At 39.6% G+C, this 18893-nt stretch overlaps 1 protein-coding gene across 3 annotated transcripts; it reads left to right on the top strand.

Moving 5' to 3' along the window:
• Positions 1 to 599: 599 nt before the first annotated feature.
• On the top strand, positions 600 to 14297 carry plx (PTB_TBC1D1_like and TBC domain-containing protein plx; the record flags this gene model as incomplete). Of its 3 annotated transcripts, none has more annotated exon segments than XM_022844952.2 (19): positions 600 to 800; positions 1626 to 1727; positions 1811 to 1927; positions 2246 to 2349; positions 3854 to 4004; positions 4934 to 5114; positions 5730 to 5944; positions 6287 to 6445; positions 6859 to 7016; positions 7210 to 7683; positions 8776 to 8999; positions 9315 to 9478; positions 9819 to 9962; positions 10173 to 10349; positions 10982 to 11089; positions 11595 to 11769; positions 12043 to 12203; positions 13745 to 13917; positions 14136 to 14297. In XM_022844952.2, coding segments are annotated over 19 exon segments (3303 nt in total), but the record flags the coding sequence as incomplete, so codon positions are not given.
• Positions 14298 to 18893: the final 4596 nt, after the last annotated feature.

Here is an 18893-nt window from a genome sequence, read left to right as displayed (position 1 = left end):
AAACAGCCAGATATGATTTTTCTAGTAACTTTTAATAAAATTGCTTGTTTTAAACCTAACACAAAGCTTGACGTATCGGTGACCCTATAACCTTTCTCGATTCCAGCTATCGTGTGGCCCGATAGCATAAATAGAAACGTTTCACATAGAAGCCTTTAGATTCTGCTGACCGAGTCACTTAGGCTTTAGTAATGAAAAGGCCGATGCAAATTTTGCTATTTTTGTAATTGATATAACAATGTTGATTGAAAACGTTTGGCTGCTACATATGCACTGATAGATTATTTTATGGCCAAATTACTGATTTTCTAATTAAAGTGACTGACTTGTTGTCCCAAAAATATCTAAAAAAACCCCAAACCTACTCCTTGCCCGTGCTCGTCTTCGTCGAAAGGTGACAAAAGGATAGGGGTTTTCAAAAGTTAAGCTTAAAACTCTGTAAATATTCTATTAAAAAAAAAAACAGTAATAATAAACTAAATCTATATACAGTATGTAAACAAGGTGAACGTTAAAAAAAATTTGACCATAGCACTTTTTTCATCGCTACTTCTATTTTCACCAACCGCACGTTTCCTGATTCCTATTTACGATTTCAGTTGACGACGGAGGGTCGTTTGCTGGCAGTCAACCGTGAAAACCTCATCGTTCAGAAGCACGATCTATCAACATTGTCTAAATTTTCACAAATATCACACGATCGGACGCTCTTTACTTACATTCAGAAATACGCACAGTGTGGAGATAATCAACGCGAGCTCAACCTTTGCCACGTTTACCAGGCACCAGATGTCGCTATGGTCTGTACGAATTTATTATTATGAAATTTTGTTTTAAATCTAATAATAGTCATCAGACGCACGGAGCACATCACCAGTCGGTCAGACGTTATAATTTACGTGTGTATATATGTACAAAATGAAGGTGTTAGCTTGTGAATTGATTCCTAAATGTCATCTATATATATATATATATATATATATATATATATAAACGTTGTAAATGTGCATAAGTATTTAGTTTGAAACAATCATGTAAATAAACTAATCAAGTGAATAAGCTCATGCGTTGAGTGTCAACCTAACAGATTTTCTGGCTCATCCACCAATCTATTGCTTACCTCGTGCGCATACTCGGTCCCAGTTCTCATACCCTTTCCTATCCTAACACATCTAAAATGGCCACCAAGCTATTACCTGAACAGCCGTGCCAAGAACATACTGCCTTCGTGTAAAATCAAAGTATTCCTTACGTAGAATAATGTTAGTATTTAAAAAAAGAATACTTTGCCTTCTTATAGAACGTGCACGTCCTGCATGCAGACATTGCACAACTTGTGTTTGAATTAGCAAAAGCTATATAAGATGATTACAATTACGCCGTGTAAACAAGTGCGCGTATTTTAAATTTCACCGATAACCTACTTTTGCCCTTGGCTAAGCTCGCTAGCCTAGTCTAAGTAGCTCTAGTCTAAGCTAAAGTAGTTCAATATCATCGAAGTTATCGGTGTTATAACTAATATGAAAATTCTTAGTCTTTCATAATAGCTTAACTTGCTGCTATATAAACTAAAACTTAGTAATATATCAACTACCACAATAGTAAGTTTTGCTGTCGTTTGGTAGGTAAAGGAGCTGTTTAAATCAATTCGCGAATTGTCAAATCATCTACTTCGTCAAGATTTACCACGATGTGTTGCCAACTTGGATTGTGTTGCTTCCTTTGAGGTAAGGGGTAATCGATTTTAAATTTTCTGGAAAGACTGGATCCATTCTCTTATTAAGGACCATTCTGCGTACGTGATGTCCAGGTGCTATACATGGGCAAGCTTCGTCTAGGGAACCCGCAGCTGACTCGACAAATGGTGGATAAAGCGGTGCGAGTGTGCGCTTACGGGCTGGAAGAACAAAAACGGGACTCCATTCAGGTATTCTACCCAATATGTAAAAGTACGGACCCCGAACCACCTTATATGAGATATGATAACGAATTCATCTTGATACCATTCGCAAGTCAGACGAAATGTTTGTGTTGATGCTATATTTGAAAACACTGTTACTAAATAGGTTTATAGTTTGCGCCTGTGTGTGCCGTGGTTGATCGGGTCATATTCAAGCCATTAATCAAAACAGATCTGGCTACTATGAAAGCTTTAACAGGAATAGTAAATCCACTAGGACTGATTTGTCATTCCCTTTGAAGGCCCACATCTACTGAATGTATATTGTAAACTAAACGGTTTCAGACAAAAGATCTGCTACCGGCTCAAAGTCACCCAACGAGCCTAGATTCAACTAGCAGCCGGTCGATACTCACTGCGCTTCGCAACATCACCCCTAGTGGGGTCAGGTGCGGAACAGAATAAAATAATTGTATTTATATTTGCCGTTGGTCACATATTGTTTGTAACGTAGTCGTAAAAGAGGAAGTTCATTAGTGTTTGGAGTTTATATGCGTTCGGCAAACCAACCGATTTACGATAACGACAGCGTCATGAAAAACTGTATATGGAATAAACATTACGAAACGAGGGTTAGTGTTTTTATAGTGTCTTCAACCGGTTTCCGTTGTGTTATAGTACCTCAGAACACAGAAATATTCACTGGTAAACTGCAAATAATAAAAATGAAAGAAAAAAAAAATAAGAGTTGTCTATGGTATCGTAAAGCAGCGTTAACCAGAGTAAGGCTTCACTTGAATAATGCGTGCACATACGGCAAAACCCTCGCAGTCAAATGAGCCAAAATGACCTATCGTAAAATGATTGAATTATCAACGATCTCGTTTGTTTCTAAAGGCTCACTGCTAGATCGAAGAGATAAACAGGTTTGCGATAAATCAGGCTCGTAATCGAATACGTCACCTTTTGGGAAATACGTACGCGTCGTAATATATATTTCAATATAATATTTCAAAGAACATCAAAACGGGTGATGATATACAGTAATATACGGTGCGATTTATACTTTCACTATTCTACCGCACATATATATCTATATAAATCGGCACATAAAACTCGACAGTCGCTTGTAAGACTAAAATTAAGCAAAGCCAGATACATTAAAGAAGGGTTGTTGCAGGGTTATTTCTGTATGTATTTTAAAATACTGATTCTTTAATTCGCAAATGATTAACAGGACCCTTTTAATAGTAAGCGTGCGAGAAGCGATTTCTTAAGCTAAGTCCAAAACTTATTATTAATATGTGTTGCTTAAATGCTACTTAGAAAAAAAAAGAGTCCAGCTGAACGAAATTTTATTGAGACAGCAGATCAACACCTCTAAAGGTACATAGACGCGAAACGCCCAATAAGCATAAAAAAGGTGCAGGAACATAGACTATTTGAACAAGCCGGTTGGCAATCGTTCTTCTGCTTTAGTTCTACACAAAAAATCCAAAGATTTACATGTATCGGACAAGATTTTAAGGCTATTTTGATCAATTTTAAAGCTTTGTAAAGCCAAACCTTACTCAGGATCTACCGGTTGGCTTCTGGAAATATTCTTCATGTTTCTTAGAAGTTGTTGGTAATATGAAGAGTGTCGATTTTGGAAAAATGAGGAAGTCTGTAACATGTCGGGCAATAGATAATCGCTTCAGGTTCGATAAATTACGCCTTGATGTTGCGCTGACGAGTTTACCGCTTAGTTTTACGAAAACCCGATTTCCTACTGCGACAAACAACCCGCCAAAGTTTGTCCGAATTTGGATGTCTATTCTATGCATATATATATATATATATGTATATATATATATATATATATATATATATATGAGTGTAATAGGGACGCAGTCCTGTTGCTGTAATAGAATAACCCGTCTTGTTAACACGCACGTACGATTTTTGCTGAAGTGAGATGTTGGACCGAGCTGTCCCGTGCACCTCTACGTCAATGAAGCTTGAATCTCGAAATCGCACCATGATCCTCATACTCGGCAAGCAGCAAATAGTCCTGCTCAGCGCGGATAAGAAGCAGGTTTCATGGGGGAAAACGTTCGCAGAGGTTAGCTGACTTTGGTACTTCTCACTACATTAGTTACTAAATGCAATTTTCCTTTTTTATATATATTGATGCATTCAGATACAGTTAAGAGGAACCCTTCTAGTTTAATCTTTGTTATTGGACTATCCTCGGCTATCTCGCTTAATATTCTAATGGATTTCATTAACCAGTCACGTTCTCGAACATGTTTCACTGTTTAGCAAGCAGCGTGCTCACCATTTTCGGCTTCTTGCGGTTAGTCCTATTCTCACGGACCGCAAGTTATATGTTGTAGGTTACAAAGTTACGTCTGATGGCATCGCTGACAATCGTGGTGATAAAACAATTTGATTCACCTAAGTCTTCAATTATTCATTGTTCGCTAATGAAATCAATGATAGGCACTGATCTTGAGTCTGCCTATCTTAATATTGCATTGATTTACAGCGTCAAAGAAAAGAAAGCAAAGGCGTCAACTTTGCTCAAAAGAAGCTTCCAAAAAAGATTTCTATAGCTGACCCTTAGCGTCCTTTTACTCCGAGTTGGCGTCGCTGCACAGCGTTGTTTCAAAGCTCGATCCGAGTGATTTGGGCAGCCTAAGAAAACAGAGAAATCACAATATAAATGCATTATCTCTTCCGTGACTGGGATTTTTGACTGAATGGGCCCACTGTCTATGTCCGGTTTCGAAGTTGGACCACTCGTTTGTCTGTCATGTGCAGTTCATAAGCAAGCATCTTATTACTGCCTGGATCATCGTGAGAGCCTGAATAAAGTTAATATTCATTTGAAACGGCACAGATTTTCATCTCGTCGTAACGTTACCTAACGTCAAACATATCAGAAATCAAATACATATAGATTCTTCAAGTTTTCAAATAAATGCTCTTTATCGAGTGTGGATTTAAGCCATTATTTCACGCGTGCATGTTTGTATCGTTTAAAATTAGGTGTTAAATTGTGTGGAGGGCGCGACTTTCTCAGACCACTTTGCAATCACTTGCGTCGATGCCCATGAGACCAGCAGCCTGCCCTATGGACGTCTTGTGTTTAAGTGTTTGTCGCCTAGCATCGTGAGCGAGATCGTCCTATCGATTAAACAAAGCAAGGATAATATTACGACGGCCAAAGGTAATATATTAAGCTTAAAATGATCGGTTGTACAGATACATTAACGATAGGGGTAAGCTAGTGATGGGAGTACTATTGCGAGTTGTCATCTCTTGGCCATCGTTTATCTCGATGGGAAAAAACACCAAGACGTGCCCAATAGCTTCTGCTCATCTACATATACGCTTCCAGTTCGACAACGAACCTCCTCGATTTCTTATTTGTACCCCACAACTTTTGTAACTACCTTTAGGGTACAGCTGCTGGAGTGCGTATACTCTGGACAAAGCCTATCACAATTTGATCACGTTTGAAAATTTATCTTGAAAAAAATGTACAACGGACACGGCAGTATCACTGCTTAAGTACGGAATGAAGATGTTTAGCTTCAAGTTACCGGAACTAATTCGAATTGTTTTTCGCGCGATGTTTCAGGTAAAATAACCTACGATACATCGAATAGTAGTATTGAAGATGTTGTGGTATAAACTTATTTTGCATTAATTGATCCTGGCTACGCAATCGATATATTCATTAATCATGCAATTACTGCGCAAAAAGACGTCGTAGGGATGTTGCTGAGCTTTGCTATTAGAAGATGCTGGAAACAATCGTTCCTCTTGACATTATTTGTAGGAGGTGGTAAAGTCGCAATAAACAATTTTGGTTGCGACGGTTGTCCAATGCTTAAGTTCCATAACCTCTGCCTTCGTTTGGAGACTCTTGACGTCGTAGAATCGTGGCGACTCATAGAAAATTGGGTATCCAATGTAATTGACGAGTCAGACCGAAAGAATGCCCTCGCACGGATTTCCGATAGCGATCTCGCCTCACCACAACAGCGAAATGAGGCAAGAATATATTTCGCTCGCCTTATATTCCTGGCAACGTATACGGTTACCTTATCATTAGACGATCTTCTTTATATCTACATTGTACAAATGATGCAACAGATATATATATATATATAAGTGCAGCACACCCCAATAATTAGCGCCATTTTGGTTGTCATCATGAATAATGTCACTTTTGTTGTTTCACATAGAATTTGTATATATTCGGTCTGTGAGAGTACAGAGAGGTTGATTCTCATTAGTTTTATCTTGCATAATTCTCCTAATTCTGACCTCGATGTGGGTAATATGTGATGAGGTTGAAAACCTATTATGCGAAAGCCACATACTCATTTTCAGGTGTACATGCATATGCTGCGGAAACATTTTGAATTTAAGCAAGGAATACATTTTCATCAACCTCAAGGCGCGAAGGAAAAAGCAGTTCTAGGTCTCTTCAAGGACATCAAGGAAAAAGCCCAGAAGACGCTGTCTTCATCATTCGAGACATTGCTCAAGGTTAGTTCTTAAAGAGTAGCTCAATTTAGCTGGACGTGTAGTCGAAGGAAAAGCAATGGACACGCCAGTCGATCTTCAAGATCCTTACATGAGTTTAAGAAAAATGATGAAGAAACGTGTGGCATGAATAATTCAGTAAACTATCCACTAGCGTTGGTTTAGGGCGGATCTTCACAACAACACAGTGTTATGGTTCATGTCTAACCGTAAATAAACCGTATGCATTCTATTCTTAGTTAAATTAAGGACAAGCGTTATTATAGCTTACATGCAGGCTATTTTAACGCAAAGTTCTATCCGTTTATCATTAACCTAATTGAAGTAAGCATTGCGCGTTCGTTACATTAACTAAAGCCATACCTGAACGCTCAGCTGTATAGTTATGATAATGTGTTTTGTGCGTTCAGCCGCAGAAGCAGTCTTCCCTACCGTTTGGTCGAACCCTCTCATCTCCTCCGGCACGATCAGATTTTACTTCAGCACTTCCTTCCGATGGCCCGCGAGCGCTGGTTTCTTCAAGTGACGAGAGCGTCGATAAGAATTCGGCTGAATCCAAAGAGTATCTTACACCGTGGGTGGTGACTTGACTCATCTTTGCTTGTGGTTTTTCGTACTATAAATATTAGTCTACTACACGTACTGACTTTACTCGCGGTAATAAAGAAATAGCAAAACAAAACTAATCAGGTACGGAAAAATCCAAAGCTAGATTCGTACACGCGTAAACCTTGAGTATTTACCTGCAATAACGCTCGGTTTGACAGGTTGCCCGGAATTCCGGAAAAGGGATCGAAGTCCCCCGAATCAGCTGCTCGGCCACACACCCCAACGCGACGGTCTCCTTCGCCGAAGCTGAAATTCGCCGCTCCTCATATTGTGCGTACCTGCGTAACGCCAACAATGGGGCATCCGTCATTGCCCCATTCGTCGGTCGTCACTCCACCTGCTTCACCATCAGCACCTCTGCCGCCACCTTCCCGCGCTCCTACATTATCGTGTGGGCTGGCATCAACCGTTCCGTCTAGCACGTTAGTTCCTGTGCCCAACCGCAAGCATATGATTCGACGGATTTCACGCAAAACGTCACGTACTGAGTTGCCATCAGACGTCGCCAATAGACACAGAACGTGCGGCGAACTTAAGGAACTTTGGCGTAAGGCGATTAGAGAGACTATCTTGCTTAATAGAATGGAGCGGGAAAATGAAAAATTGCTGATTCAACAATCGGAACTAGAAAGGTGTGTATAACCTAATAACGAACAATTATTAAAAAATAAAATAACGCAACTGATTGGGTACGTTGCCTTGCTTTTGAAAAATTGGGTGCTAATCAAAAACAGTTAGAGCAAAAAACATAGCTTCTCGTACTCAGGAAAATAGTACAGTTTTTTTTGCATCGTCGACTGTGTTTAACGCAACAATCCCCCTGATCTGGATTAATTTAAAGCTCGCTCATCCAGTTCACCCTCGTCCTCAATAAAAAGTGGATATTTAATAGAGTTTTACCTGAAATGCAGTAAATAATATAGGTAGAGTTTTGTACCGGCAAAAATAATCATTAAAACGCTGCAAATAATCATTGTAGAGCAGTCGGCGACGATCGTGACCAATAAGATGAGAGATTCCTGGCTTTCTAGATAACTGAAATGAGAAAATGCTTACTACTCACTGTTAACAAACGACGACAAATACCGATGCTTTTTAATCCAGCAATATATATATATATATATATAATTTTATTGTGTAAAATTTCATTGACAAATCGAAATTTTATTTTCAAGTGAATTCTTATTGAAGTTTGCTAATTTACTTTGAGAATCTTCGAATAATTAATATTTTTTTTTTATTGCTACATGGCTGTAACTTTAACTTGAATACAGTTTGCCGATTACTACTACGTTCTGTAAAGATCTTTCATAGTAATAATAGTACGAAACCGCATCAGTTGATAAAAACTGACGAAAATGAGACGAGGACAATTCCAGCAATCCGGCAGATTCGTTCAGAGCATCTGGAATATGTAGAAGCATCTATTGATATGCAAAACATCGGCCGCATTCAGCGGCGGAAGGAGGCGCGGAGCGGCCACGGTGAAAATAGGGCTTAGTTCTCATCGATCCCATACCCGCTCGAATTAGTGAGAAATGAAAAACTCAACGATGTTTTTTCCTTCTTGACGCCTTGGAAGGCGTTTTTTTCCAATAAAGAAATTAGGGACGACCCCCATATATTCTGTTCGTTATAGAAATTGTCTCATCAGCTTTATCTTCAGCGTCTGGGTTATAATAAAAAGTATTGCTGTAATACTTTTCTCGATTGCGTGTCCGCAGAAGGCAGACCTGTCTTGACTATGCAGATTCGGGGTCACCGGATGAGTTCAGTTGGGAAAGCGTCTTGAAAAATCGAGCAGAGAGCCAAGAAGAACTGATTCTGGCTTTGGTTAGACAGGGAGTACCCAAACAAAAGCGAGGTGAAATCTGGAAACTCTTCAGCAAAATTTTCAACCGTTACACATATAGGGGACCGCTTGACTTGAATGCGCCAATCTTCAAAGGTCCGTTATTACAAATAGCCGGAAAATATTATGGCTAGAAAAAATACGTGCAAGAAAAGATAGAGAAAAATTTGTATCAATTGTATGACGTTGTAGGTGTTTTCAATTTTACACGACTATTGCACAAGATAAAAATGTTCTTTATTTAATTTTTATCTCATTTAGTCGTTGCTTTTAAGAAAGTAAGACCTAAAGGGTCTTACTTTCTTAGCTATTTATGTAGATTAGAGATATAGTCTGATATTAAGGGCCCAGTGTAAATTGGTACCAGTATAGTTTCTCTCATATATTAGGACTTCAATTTAACAATTTCAGCGGAATACAGCTCTTTGTTGGTGACTTTAACGGAGAACCAACATCTCATCTTAGTCGATCTCGCTCGAACATTTCCTACCCATCGCTTCTACAAAGATGGTTTCGGAGAGGGACAACTTTCATTGTTCAACGTACTTAAAGCATATTCAATAGTCGATCCTGAGGTAATTTTTGACGGATAAGTTAAAAGTTCCATACTCTCCCCTCTTACTTCGATCTTATTAATTCGTTTTTCGATAGTCGAAGAGAAAGAGTATGTTAATAATTACTGGCTAAGTACTTGTAAAAATGATTTACGTAATAAATACATGTAATGCTTTGTCTTAGTGAGTATCCATTTAATTCCAAATGTGAGTGCTGTTTCATATCCAAATGAGCTAGCAGGGCTACGTATCAAAATTGCGCCATATAATCAAAATCTACCTGCCATCTTGCTTGTTAATTCCATAGTGTCATAATTTTCCACTGTTTTTAATAAACTATTCTTATTGGACTTCCACTTAGGTGGGCTATTGCCAAGGCCTTGCGTTTGTATCTGGTGTTCTGCTTCTACATCTCACCGAAGAAGAAGCCTTTCAGTTACTTAAGCATATGATGGTCCACCTCGGATTTCGACAACTCTACCTTCCTAGCATGGAAGGGTTGCAGGTACAGCGTAGATGATCCCCAAATCGATACCTGAACAATACATTTTAATCGATTGCCGTTAGTTTTTTAATTACTTATATAACGTACGGCTTTCAAAGATGCGAACCCCAAGGCAGTTATTGCGGTGGATATGTATTAGCATAGCCTTCAAGACTAGATTAACACTCAGTGGGGGGGGGGGTGTCGTTTTCAACTGTGCACTATTTTCAGGTTCAGCTGTACCAATTGTGGCGTCTCCTTCATGATATTCACAATGATCTGTACAGCCATTTCGAGAGCTTTGAGATGGAACCTGCTCTTTACGCTACACCCTGGTTTCTCACCGTTTTCGCATCTCACTTCCCAATGGAGCTAGTCGTACGAATCTTCGATCTCATCTTTATCCAGGTCTGATAACCGCATGCTGTTTAGTTAACTTAGAAATCAAATTGGGCAGGTGATCTACCCTTTTGTCTTCTATTGAAAACATTTCCTATTACAGTACATCTCCATCATTGAGGCACGTGTTTATGCCATCAATCGAACGACACACGGACTTCATACTGACGGCATAAACATCGATCGATAAGCTTTACGCGTTTCGATTCAATTTCAGTTAATTTATATATTACCCTGAAAAGTGAAATTATTTTATTGAACGAACCTTATTTGTATCACCTGACGGAAGATGCCCCAATGTCTGCAAAGAACCGCCAGGAAATGGTAAAAAAAAAACCTAGCATAAACACAAAAGAGATAACGGAAGCGTTTGCTCTAGTCGATTGACAGCAATAACGATTGATTGTTTTCGATGTTTTACTGTATAACCCGTGTGAATTTGCTATGTGTAAAACTTCTTCTCTCTGACAAGGTAAATAAAGCGTTTCGGTGCATTTAATAAGGATTTATGTTATTCGCTATAGAAGATCTCTGTCTCCGACTTCGCAGTTTGTCTAGCATTCCGTTAAGGAAGTTCACGCTGCATCCCCATCAGTAGTGAAAACAAAACAACTAAATACACATATCCGTATCTGTTCTAGGGGGCTAATGTTGTAATTAAGGTCGCCATGGCCGTTCTTGTAGTGCACAAAGAACAGTTACTCTCGTGCATCGGCTTTGAAGAGCTGTCCGATTATCTTAAATACAAGGTAAAAACTATGTTCAAGTTCTGCCCACTATTACTCTATACAGCAGTCTGATTTACAGAAAAAAAAAGTACATAGTTTTTTTTATTACATCGTTTTTTGCAATACAAACCTCTAAAGAATGATGTCGAGCTCGTACTCAAAGTCAGGTTGTTGAGTGACGCTTTCCGTTCTGTTGCTAACAGACGTAGCCCTAATCATGCACGTTCCACAAGCAAGTCACACGGATATTCCGTCCCGTAAAAGCAAGGCCAAACGCTAAGTATACCATGCATATGAACGACAAATTAATAGGTTTTTAGAAAAAAGCTTATCCGATATCCCCAGGAAAAAGACAACAATAAAACGTAATTTTTATCTGTCTATTAAATCTGCTGTACCACTATAACCCGTATAGAATGAATCGTCGCAGATAGTGACTCGAAGTAGCTCGATGCTATTGCTATCGGACTCATCGTCTATAGACGTGGCTTGAAAGATTAATATTGTTATGCGTCATTTTCGAAAGGTCCCTTTGCTAAGTCGGGAGCAGTTACACTCGGTTGTGAAGACTGCTTCGCAGTCCGACCTTTCCCGTTGCATCTTCGACTATGAAACCGAATTTCGTCTCATCCAGGAGGACGTTTTACAAGCCACTCCACAAAGCAGCCAACAACATCACATCTCGTCACCCTCAACGGGAGGTATGTTTTTTCTCGCACCGGCAGATCATGCGTAGCATAGTGAGGCAGCGATTCGTAGAAGTGAATAGTTACAGGATGGATAAATACAGGATTTGGAGATGCAAGTCCCGTTTGTGACAGCTCTGGGAAGGACGTTAGGTGAACTTGTTGTCAACTACGGAGAAGTTTTAGGAGCGTTCGTTTGCCTTTTAAACGTTTCGAAAGCGTAAAATTTTGCAAATTGATTGCGAGTCTTTCACGAGTTGCAATACAACTTCAAATCGTACCTATTAGCAGAATGCGGCGGCGAGTCCGGCTCTCAGCAGGCGACTCCGGGCAACTCGGTAACCAGGGAGCTCAAAATTAAAAGTGATCTGGAACAGCAGATATCTGCTCTTCGGTCACAGAACCAGCACTTGCAATTAGAGATTCAGAGCTTGCAGGAACAGCTACAGGTATGTCTGTAATTATAGTCCCTAGTCTCAGTGTCCGAAAAATATGGTTCTCGTTTATATAGGCAACGACATAGGTCGCACAACGATTGCACCATTTGCTACTAAATATTATAAATCACATTCGACTCTATAAGAAACATAATTGAAATAGTTTTAGTTTCCTTCATAAAGTATTATATGATTCAAGCGACATTGGTATAGGAAATAGCTTTATCAAAGCTCTATATCCCAAAATCGTATTTTTTTTTTATTACCGTGATCATTTCGTTTTTGTTTAATCACAAAAGTGCCTATGGACAAGATGCAGGTGCTACGACAGTGGCACTTCTTTCGTGCTCTGCGTTGGTTATTTTGATGAATAAGTGAAATGCGTGTGCTTCTGGGCAAACAGCGCCCCACGTCTTCGGGTATTGCTATACAGACGCTATTGTTGTTTCACCAGGTTTAAGAACATGTCTTCTTTTTTCAATCTTTTTACAACCGTCCATATGAAGTCTATTGCCGAGAATTAGGTTCAGGCTACTTTGATCGTTACGAATCTTATTCTTTCATGGTTTCGAATCTGTGAGTTAAGTTGTACGCTATAATACACGCGGGGCACTATTTCGACATGTTAAAGTTTCTTACGATCTTAAAGACTTTTGCATGAAGTCTGGCCTACGTGTCCAGGAAGCAGACCACTGCTCCTCTGTTGTATTAAGGGAGAAGGGAGATTACAACATGAAATTCAATGCAATTGCTCTTCTCCTCACCCATACAGTTGTCCTACCTGTTGGTAACACCTATCTGTTATTTCAAAGCTTAGAGGAAAAAATCTATCCTAAAGCAATATTCAATAAAGGAGAGGTGTGAGATTAGTCTTTCCTATATAATGATACTATTTGTGATACCGTATCATAGACGGTACACCTTCTTGAGTCCTTATTGTGAAAAACTTCCAGGCTTGAGGATTAGGACTAGTAGCTTAATTTAGATTTAATTGAAAACATACCTTTGTTTTCGAAAAGCCTCCTAGGTAATCTAACAAATGGTGTTTCGTTACGGCACCTAGATAGGCTAAGCCTGGAGGTTTTTACCGTCTACTGTTTTTGAGAATCCTCCATCTACTTTCGCGTGACTCAGCAGACTTGTCACAATGCGCTTCAATCGAATCACCGGACGCTTGCCTCGTCTTCAATTAATTTTTCGACAAATTTCATAAAAACCCGAATTGGGCCGTTTTCGATATCGACACAGCGCTCCGTTTACATGGCTTCTTTGTTCTTATTATCAGTATTTATTATTCTCGCAACGAAATGCAAGATCTTAAAGTCGCTGTACACTGCGCGAGTTCGGAAAACTTATTTGATCACTAATATTTGGTATTGCGCGCAAGATTGCATAGGTCGACGTTATAAACGGCATTACTATGAGATATTCGTTAATATCCCAGAGTTTCGCATTATTAAGGACACTTTAATCCTTAAAGATACCTCAATGATATAGATAACCCGTGTTTTCTCTGTGGTGGGTTGGCTTATTGCGCGTGCGATCAATTCCAGGTTTCGCATAGTAGTGGGCTCGCACTGGAGTCCTCTGTGGAAAGCCATCGGTCGACGGTGAAACGACTCGAAGGCTTCATACGAGGACTACGAGACGAAAAAGATGCGCTTATTCATTCAGTCAATGCTTTACGACGTCGGATCACCGTCCTCGAGGAACAACTTGTTAGCATGTAATAAAACTGTTATCATCTTTGGTAACGATGTTTATTAGCGCTATAACTTTGGTCCGACTCTGACATTGTCATGTCCAGCCTGTTTTGGGTAGGATCCCAATGGGTCGTTTAAAATGTTGTCATTTTAAGCAGCCACTTTGCACTACCTGTTGCTTTAAGTGTTGGCAAGCACGATTCCCAAACCGTTAATCAAAATGATATCAATCTCATTTTAGGTCACTCACTCACCAAAAGCCCGACCCACAACCACCCAGTATTGTGATTCGCCAAGTTTCACAGGACAGCGAAGAAGATAGCAGCGGTCTTAGCGATCACAATGATACACCTTAGAACGAACGTGTGTGAAGAATAAACCTGGCCAATCTAGCCGAACCGGATGCACTATTTGTTTTAAACTTATTTGCATTTATTGCCTCAACAACAAGTTGAACGTTGCAGCGATTAAGACCGTATGCATCAGTCTGCCAGATTAAGTTCGAAAACTTCGTAGTTATATAGTCTATGTTGATATCTACCATTTTTCCCTTCAGTAGAATATCTAGGTTAAACATAGTCGCTTGGCAATGGCTCATGTCAAACTAAGATGGTCGCAGAAAAAAATTCACTGGAATTTAGTACAAATATTTGTAATATATATATATATATATATATATATATATATATATATATATATATCGCAAGCAAGAACATTTCCGAATGTATGGTAAACACCCTCCGCCGCTTGTGTAAGGGTTCTCAGAGAACAATTTTCAACATAACATTGATGTAAGCAGGACTGGACCTTTGCAAAAGGGCCGTTTTAACGTAACGGTAGGGTGTGTGAGGACAACAACATAATAAGCACCAATGATTTCCCTCCGAATGAATATATTAATCTTGATAAGTATACCCGCATGAATATACAAAAACTAATGGAATGAATAATTGAAAATACTATATTTTTTACTTAGACGGTTACGAAGTAGGAAGTACAATACCATATTATTAAAGGACGCTCTGACAGCGCGCTGCCTTCATCAAAAAAATGTAAACATATCAAACTGTAGCTGGGATGGCCAACAATTCGTTGGATCGCTAACACACGAGCACTGAAATGCGTTCATTGTAACTATCTGCACCCAAAAAAACAGTGTTGGCAATGTGAAGGCAAAGGTTTTACTTTACGAATGGGGTAAAGTTTAATTTACATATAATACATTGCTAAAGCTACTTATTTTTCTACCTTGCATGGCATACATACATAGAGCATGGCGATTGAAATGAGAAAACTCGACAATTCAAGTAACTGGATATTCAGATAATAATAAATTAGGAGTTCACTGGGATCACTCAGTCAATACTGACCAAATCAAGATATAAGGTATTCACAACGAGAGAATGCAAAAAGCAAAAACAATGCAGAGCTGTATATCGATCGAAATATAATTTATGTTAGCTTAGGTGGCACAAGAAATAAGGTACAGGTACAAAACCAGAGAGACGGCAAAAGTGATTATTGGCTTGATCTAAGCTGCAGTTTGTGGTCAACGAAGCATCATCGTTAGCAAAATCAATCAACGGCTAAAGTGGGGCGATGTAGGAGGATCCGGGGATTGGCGTTGCACAGCGCTGATTAGTCTGTAAAAACGGGTAAACGTAGATGGCCTAGCATACATAAGTAGGTGTGATAGCACCTAAACTCACTTAAAATTCGCATATGGCTTGTTCTTCAAAGATACACTATAATATACTTATAATCTATTTGATACTAACGTATGAATTTTTATATTATAAGTAAACACGTAATCAGCATAAAGTGAGTAAAAAGCATACAAAAAACTAATCGGTTCCTTATTGTTATCATCTCTATTGCTATAGATATATATTCGTGTTTGCAGCAACTTCGTTCTGGTCAGAACGTGAGCATCGTCACGCCATGCAGCTCTGCTCTGATATTAGGCTCAATCGGAGTCAACGTGTTACGTTACGCGTTATAGATACGCTAACACCGTGAAAATAGTATATCGTACCTACTTCATGCGCGTACAACAATGACACACATAGTATTTCATCATTGAATTTCCGATGGCAAAATCCAGGACTAGTAACGCGACACATACATTACTATGTCTAATTTCCCTTTCACCGACCCCTTTGGAGGTCGGTGTTATTCGGGACAAAAATGCACCCGGTAGTTCTTGTTAGATTCTCAGAGGCACACTTGCACGAGCGCTGTCGCTAGTATGGTTTTTCTTCAAAGCGAATAGATCAGCTTCAATAAATATATTGGTGCGTTCGAAATACTTCTTGGTTTTGTTTTTTCCATATAGCGTCTATTCATATTCTTCATCACTTGCTGATGATATTAGAACGAGGGAAACCATTATCACGCTCGTATTAGCATCTGACACCAGCCATAGTCGTATAAGGCGTAGACAAAGGACTGTTGAACCGTAATTATAAACTTTTTCGGCTGCTGTTACTCTGGTTTCGGAGAGTCGTTAATGAAAGATGGCTGCATAACTAGGCAGAATGACTCCAATGGAAACGGTTTAATCAAGCTCAGAAACTGTGCCAGCATCTGCCTAAATACTTTGGATCCGGCCATACATCAGAAATACAATTATCTCAGAAGCATTATTCTGAAAACATTTATTATGTATATTGAAGCTTCGAAGCTCTTGTCTTTGTCCATATGGTATTTTTCCTTTTAGTCACATGCAGATGATATTAGGTTTGTGACGTTAACCAAACACTCGCACCCGTATGAGCATTTCGGTAAAAATAAATTAGTTCGTCAGATCCAATAATGAGATTCGGGTCGCATACTAAGTGGATCGGAAGTTAAACCCCCTCGGGTAAAACGGCCCTCTAAAAAGAGACGCGATTGACAGTGTTCATTAGGATGGTACCGGCCATTCCATCTGCACAAACCTCATCATGGACGCTGTACAAGAACGCATCGGAGCACAATTCGTATCATAAGCTTTGCACTAGAGCAACACCTCCCAGATTCGAATATTTATTTCACTTCAAAGAATTCATAAAGCGACACCGCAACTATAAAGCTATGTCACATAACTGTCTTAGTCAACAAAAGTTTCGATACTGTACCTTTAAATAATAATAATACTACCGAAACAGTTTACCGCTTAGTTGAACGATCTCAACCTTGGTCTCATCTTGAACCGTCATCTTTTGCTCCTTGTCTTCTAACCTGGCTGTCGTGGAACGTTATTTGTGTGCATTTGATGATTAATGGCGTCGCTCTAGAAATAGAAGAAACGTACGTAATTAAATGAAGATAAAATATCGCGTTTCGGTATTATCGGTAGCGATTCGAAAGGTAGCAGCATGTGTCGAAATTTGCACCCTCTGAAGTGTACTATTGTTCGTATGTACATTGTATGCCATAGTTTATCGTCGATTTCTACAAGGAGTGCTCTGTAGTCAACTGCTGATGGAGAACTTTGGAAAACGTTCAAGGGCATTGCAACCTATGCCGGGCTCTAATGCGCGCCCTTTAAGCAACATCGACACAACAAAGCATTCTACACAAAACAAAATTACGTTCCTTTTTCAAAAACTGTCACTTTCCCACGGGCTAACGCTATCGTCCCGGGTTGTAAAACTTACTAGGCTTGCTTGAATGGTAAGTGACATGTTCATATTACAGAGCGAATACTGCGATCTAATAAACTCATATATCATATCTACAGTATATCTACCGTAATCACCTTAAGCCGGCTCATCATCGAGCTTCTATCACTGCCCTGCTACGATAAAGCCCCTGAACTACCTTCGGGCCTGGAGTTCTTATTCGTGGACCCAGTGCTCCATACAATTGGGTCGCACGACATCGATACTCGACAGAGTCGATCGACTTTCTCTAGTTGACGATCTAGTCTACGATCGAAAGTCGTCTAGTGTTCCTACAGAACCCGGATAGCGGACGATTGCTCGCCGGTCTGACAATGATTGTCATCAACAACACGCACAACTTAGTCATAGTAGATCGTTGTTCCAGTTATCATTATTATTACTACACGTATATACTCTACGTCAATATCTACGTTCAGACTTGGCGTTTATCCTATTGTTAGTGTCTGGCTGCAATCCGGATGATGACTGCAAAGGCTGGATAGAATAGTTTGGAACGAATAGCTTGAAGCTAACCCAGAGAAGCCAGCGTCTAGCTTGCGACACCTTGGCAATACAAGACACTTTCCTGCCAACGGGCAATATCGTGTGTACTCGGCTCCTGATGACAGAACGACAGCTCTGATCCGCAATTACCTTTAAGAGCGTAAGTTGCAGTCAGGGTAACTTTATCTTTACTGGGGTATAGCATGGGCTTCCCAAAACATGTTTCCAACCCTGCCGCTTCAATCGTTTATCAGGCTCGAGATGAGAGCTGACTTCTTTAGCCGGCACCATAAGCCAGCGACATCGTTAACTTGGGAGCGAAGGCCTACATACAGAATTTCGTATCGTTTTTGGACATATCTACGGTTACGTTTTGGCATTATATCAGCGTAGACGTTGTTAGTTATAGAAAACCTTGCTTGGAAAAAAAATCCCAGCTAACTAGAATATTTAGCTCAAGATGAAAACATAATTCTAATCACATCCTGCATGGCCGTAGCGAAAGTCATTACACAGTCAAAGCGGCATCAATCAGCACTGCTGTGTGATATAAAAAATAGAAACATGCAAAATGATATAGAGAGAGATAAGCCTCACGAAAATTACACCTGCGCTCAGCTTCTTTTTCCAGAGAAAGTAAAAACAGCAGTCAAATCTGTACACGCATGTAACCCTATGTAGAAGCTTGCCAATTACCAGCTGAGTTAGAAGATACTAATGGCCATGTTGACTGGTGTCAGTGTCGAACAAAAAACACAACAGGATATAAACTAGATTGTTCTAAGGCATTGGGTTCAGTACAGAATTTACTACAATGCTAGGGAGGCCAAATGGTACTAAATTATGAT

This window comes from Varroa jacobsoni, unplaced genomic scaffold (assembly GCF_002532875.2).
Source record: "Varroa jacobsoni isolate VJ856 unplaced genomic scaffold, vjacob_1.0 scaffold_1140, whole genome shotgun sequence".
NCBI classification, from domain to species: domain Eukaryota; kingdom Metazoa; phylum Arthropoda; class Arachnida; order Mesostigmata; family Varroidae; genus Varroa; species Varroa jacobsoni.
Note: the sequence above shows the minus strand (reverse complement) of the source record. Positions and strands in the feature narration are given on the sequence as shown.